This window comes from Mesitornis unicolor, unplaced genomic scaffold, assembly GCF_000695765.1.
Source record: "Mesitornis unicolor isolate BGI_N332 unplaced genomic scaffold, ASM69576v1 scaffold53986, whole genome shotgun sequence".
In the NCBI taxonomy this organism is placed as follows: Eukaryota; Metazoa; Chordata; class Aves; order Mesitornithiformes; family Mesitornithidae; genus Mesitornis; species Mesitornis unicolor.
This window is the reverse complement of record NW_010192707.1, coordinates 1-4,403: the sequence shown is the minus strand read 5'-3', so window position 1 is coordinate 4,403 and position 4,403 is coordinate 1. Positions and strand designations below refer to the sequence as shown.

At 39.6% G+C, this 4,403-nt stretch overlaps 1 protein-coding gene across 1 annotated transcript; it reads right to left on the bottom strand.

Moving 5' to 3' along the window:
- Positions 1-442: 442 nt before the first annotated feature.
- Positions 443-1,372, bottom strand: LOC104542764 (DNA repair and recombination protein RAD54B-like; the record flags this gene model as incomplete). Its single annotated transcript, XM_010187183.1, has 2 exons — positions 1,235-1,372; positions 443-538 (listed from the first exon to the last, which is right to left on the bottom strand). Coding segments are annotated over exons 1-2 (234 nt in total), but the record flags the coding sequence as incomplete, so codon positions are not given.
- Between the last annotated feature and the right edge of the window lie 3,031 nt (positions 1,373-4,403).

The window sequence follows — 4,403 nt, the reverse complement described above, 5'->3', positions numbered from 1 at the left end:
CGTCATAAAAGGAGGTAAGATTAGTCAAGCAAAGGTCTCCACATTACAATGCTTTTCCACTACTTAGGGTATCCCAATTCTTGTCTTGATATTACTCTGGATTAGAGTGAGTTGACCATAGTGCTCTTCTGGAAGACACACACCTGAATAGAGGCACTATCAGCTGGCTTCTAAAATGTCCACTTTTTTCCTTTTCTGATTTAAAAAAAAAATAATGTTTATTTCACTCTCTACCCAGTAGAACACTAAATAATGCCACCATTGCTTGACCCTTGTATTAGTATTTCACAAAAGCAGCGTATCATTCATAAGCTTTACAATTTTCTTATGATGCATGGCAGTAAATAAGAAAGAGCAGCTTACCAGGTTTGGGTGTATTTAGCATTTTCATTTCCACCTTGCTGCACTTACTAACGCTGAAACATGCTTTTGTAGTCTTTACTTTGCCAGTTGACTCCACAGACTGTGTAAAATTTGCATTTTCATTCTGGCCATATATTTTATAAAGCAATGAAGCAGTTTCCTCTTTCTCATCAATCTGCAAAAGAGAAACAAGTTCACAATAGCATTTCCTTCATGCAGTTGAAGAGAAATGGAGAAAAGAGCAACAAGAAGACATCTTGAAAGATGTTAATCCTCATTATCAAACTATCTACATAAAGATTATACAACCCTACACAAATATATGCATTCCAGTGTTCACAACAAAAAGTGCATGCATACAATACCAAACACCACTTGTGCAAGTAGTTTATGAATTTAATAGAAGTCTTCTGTAGATTAAAAAAAGAAAAAAAAACAATAAAAACTGTGAATTTTTTTTGTTAATATTGAAGCTTTTATAGGAAGTTGTTTGCAGCAAAACTGCAACTCAGTGTACTGACATTTCATTACTAAGTATCTTGGTTTTTACCTCCTTTTACCAAAGCATTACAAACATTTTAATCCAAAAATGCCTACTCCCAAATGCAATCCATACCTTAGTTACACTGAGAATTGTGTTTGGGATTAATACTCATTATTTTTATTTATTTGAAAAACATTTTTCTGCACTTCACAGAGAGAAGCCTACCTGAGAAGCAAGATCAAATGTAATAAGGGCAAAACTATCAAAATCTATTCTGAACAGATTGATGTAAGCAGAGATTGGTTGTGGCGAGCTCAGATGCTGTCTTTTAGTAAGAAGACTGTACAAACAAATGCACTTTTTAGTGCACTGTTTAGTTTACCTCACCTCCTTTAATTTCATTTCTTCATCCACCTCCTTTTTTTCATTCTTGAGACAAGCTATGGTACTTCTTGCTGGTGGCATAAACCTTGGCTTTTTGGCTACATTTCCTGGCACTTGACTTGGAGCTGCTGATCGCCTCATATTTAGTTGTACTGCTCTGGAGGGTGGAGAGGAAGGAAGGAAGCAGATAAAGACAACAGTAGTCAGAATAGTCTTTTCATATAAAAATATATCCATAGATAGCAATATAAGCACTATTTTAAAACAAAAAAGACAGAATAAAAGATTTTCAAAAAACAATCTTAATTTACAAGCACAATACAACTTAAGCAATGCATTGCAACGATACTGCTTTTTCTTAAGTACTAAGAAAGACCAACTACAGCAAATTCTGCAGCTGAACACTTCCTTTTTCATTTGAAAAGCCAATAATACAGTTCTCAGTAGCAAGAAATTCTCTGGAGATGTAGGGCTTCTTAACAAACATACCCCAGTTTATAAAAAGAAAGACAATTTGAAACAGAACTAACTATTCTAAAGGCTTAAAACAATTTTGTAAAGTCCATTATTAGTGCTCAATGATCAATGAATGCTGTAGGTATGTTTCATACCTGGGAGTAGTATTTTGCATTAAACAGTCAATTATATTGGTCATTCGAGTTCACTATAATAAGGTTAAAATTCAGCAGAAAATTATCTCCAAATTACAGTGGAGATTATCACTCCATGTTATGTTCACTTGAACAGTGGAAAGAATGTATTACAGGTTTTCCCTCACAATATAAGACCATTATTCCTCTAAACAACCTCAGGACAAAACCAAGCATACCCCAATGTTAATATCAGAAAGGATACTTGCAGCCATTACAACAAGAAGTTATAATCGTAATCCTTCAAAATAGTAGAAGCAAAACAAGAAGATAAAATTCTAACAGAATAACCCCACAGATGGAGTGATGAAGACAAGCACAGTACAGCAACATATGGTACAGACTTGAGTTTAATACTCCATTCATACATCAATTGTTCACAGAATCACACAATCTCAGGAGTTGGAAGGGACCTCAAAAGATCATCCAGTCCAACCCCCCTGCCAGAGCAGGATCACCTAAACTAGGTCACACAGGAACGTGTCCAGGTTGGCCTTGAATGTGTCCAGAGGAGACTCCACAACCTCTCTGGGCAGCCTGTGCCAGTGCTCTGTCACCCTCACAGTAAAAAAGTTTTTCCTCATGTTTGCATGGAACCTCCTATGTTCCAGCTTGCTCCCATTGCCCCTTGTCCTGTCATTGGACATCAGAGAGAAGAGCCTGGCTCCTTCCTCCTGACACTCGCCCTTCACAAATTTATAAACATTAATGAGGTCACCCCTCAGCCTTCTCTTCTCCAAGCTAAAGAGACCCAGCTCCCTCAGCCACTCCTCGTAAGGGAGATGCTCCACTCCCTCGATCATCTTTGTGGCTCTGCACTGGACTCTGTCCAGCAGTTCCCTGTCCTTGAACTGAGGAGCCCAGAACGGAACACAATATTCCAGATGCAGTCTCACCAGGGCAGAGTAGAGGGGGAGGAGAACCTCTCTCGGCCTACTCACCACACCCCTTCTGATACACCCCAGGATGCCATTGTTGTTTTTAATTGTTCATTTTAATTGATTCCCTCAACTATTAGGTGAAAAATAAGCCATAATACGGATTGCAGACACAAACTTCTTTACCTCTCTACCATCTTGAAAGCATGTTTGCATCCTGTTGCAACAGCAGTGTTTCTGCACTTTTGATGCTACTCTGCACTCCAGTGGCTTCCTAGTGCACAACAACCTCTCTTTCCAAGATTTGCACAGTAATAACAGAGTGCTGTTGGACTACTTTGCAGACATGCAGACACCAACATGAGTACTCTCTCCTTTACATCTCAACTGTTAGCATATATATGATGCTGTTACTGCTGCTAATTGCATATGTCTGTGATTAAAGTGTTTTGGTTTCTATTTGGACTTTGCACTATCATTTGCTTTCAATCAACTAAAACAGACTCATTAAGATTTGTAAATTATGAAGAAATTTAAAAATATGACCCTCGACAACTCAGTAACTTCATTCCTGTTAAATACAAGAACATCTAAAAATATTGCCCATATTACCTACTTGCAACCACAAAAACCATTAGGGTTCTGTGGTTTTTAAAATGTAACATCACTTCCAGCAATACATATCTCTCTCTCTCTTCCCCTGTCTTCACAGCCCAAGTCTTTATAACATACAAAATATAATAAAAGACTTGTGTCTTATATTTTGTATTTTTACAGTACAATACAGAAGAGAGCATATGTATGTGCAACAGCTGATGGATGCTAGATCTTTTAGATAGGATGAGAGTAGGTGTAGATAGGGCAAGGAAGAGCTCCACATTACAACTAAATCAACTGACAAGCAAATACACCCTTTCCTCCAAAACAACCACCAAGCCTTTGAATCACCCCACACACCTGCAATACCATTAGGCATGGTGGCAGGGACGCTGCTGGAGGTAATGAGAAGAGCACTGCTCCTGCCTTTTATTAGCAGCCTAGCTCAACCAAATTAAGCGTACCATGAAACCACATCCTGAAGTGTCTCATGAACACATCTGGTTTTACAAGCATTGAATTCGGTAGCATTTTTTGCCTTAAAGGTATCTTAACAGCTGCATTCAAATGAAATACATTTACAAAGAATATTTCAAAGTTTCACGTGTTCAGCTCAACACAGTACGCACAGAGTCCTATAAAAGGCAGTTACATTAGCCAGCACAAACTTAACAGGCTGCTATCTTAAACATTTGAAGAGATATTCCCGGCACAGATCCCCAGGCTAAGCGGTTACTACAAGCAGTTGCAAAGCGGCGACACAGGATTAACTTTTACTCAGATGAACTACAGATAGCGAGTGCGTTGACTTGGCTACCAGCATTAGAAAGAAACCGCCTCAAAGAAGCAGTTACTGCAAGGATCTGGAACAGGTCAAAAAAATATCGCTACTCCAGTCGCTATCCGCCCAGCCCCGGCCCGCACCGCCTCAGTAACGGCGGCGGGGAGGGAGAGGGTGTAAGGGCCGCCCTGAGAGCCAGCACAGGGGCTGGCAGCGCCCAGGAGGGCTTAGCAGCCCTGACTGCCACCCAGCCCCGGCCGCCCCTC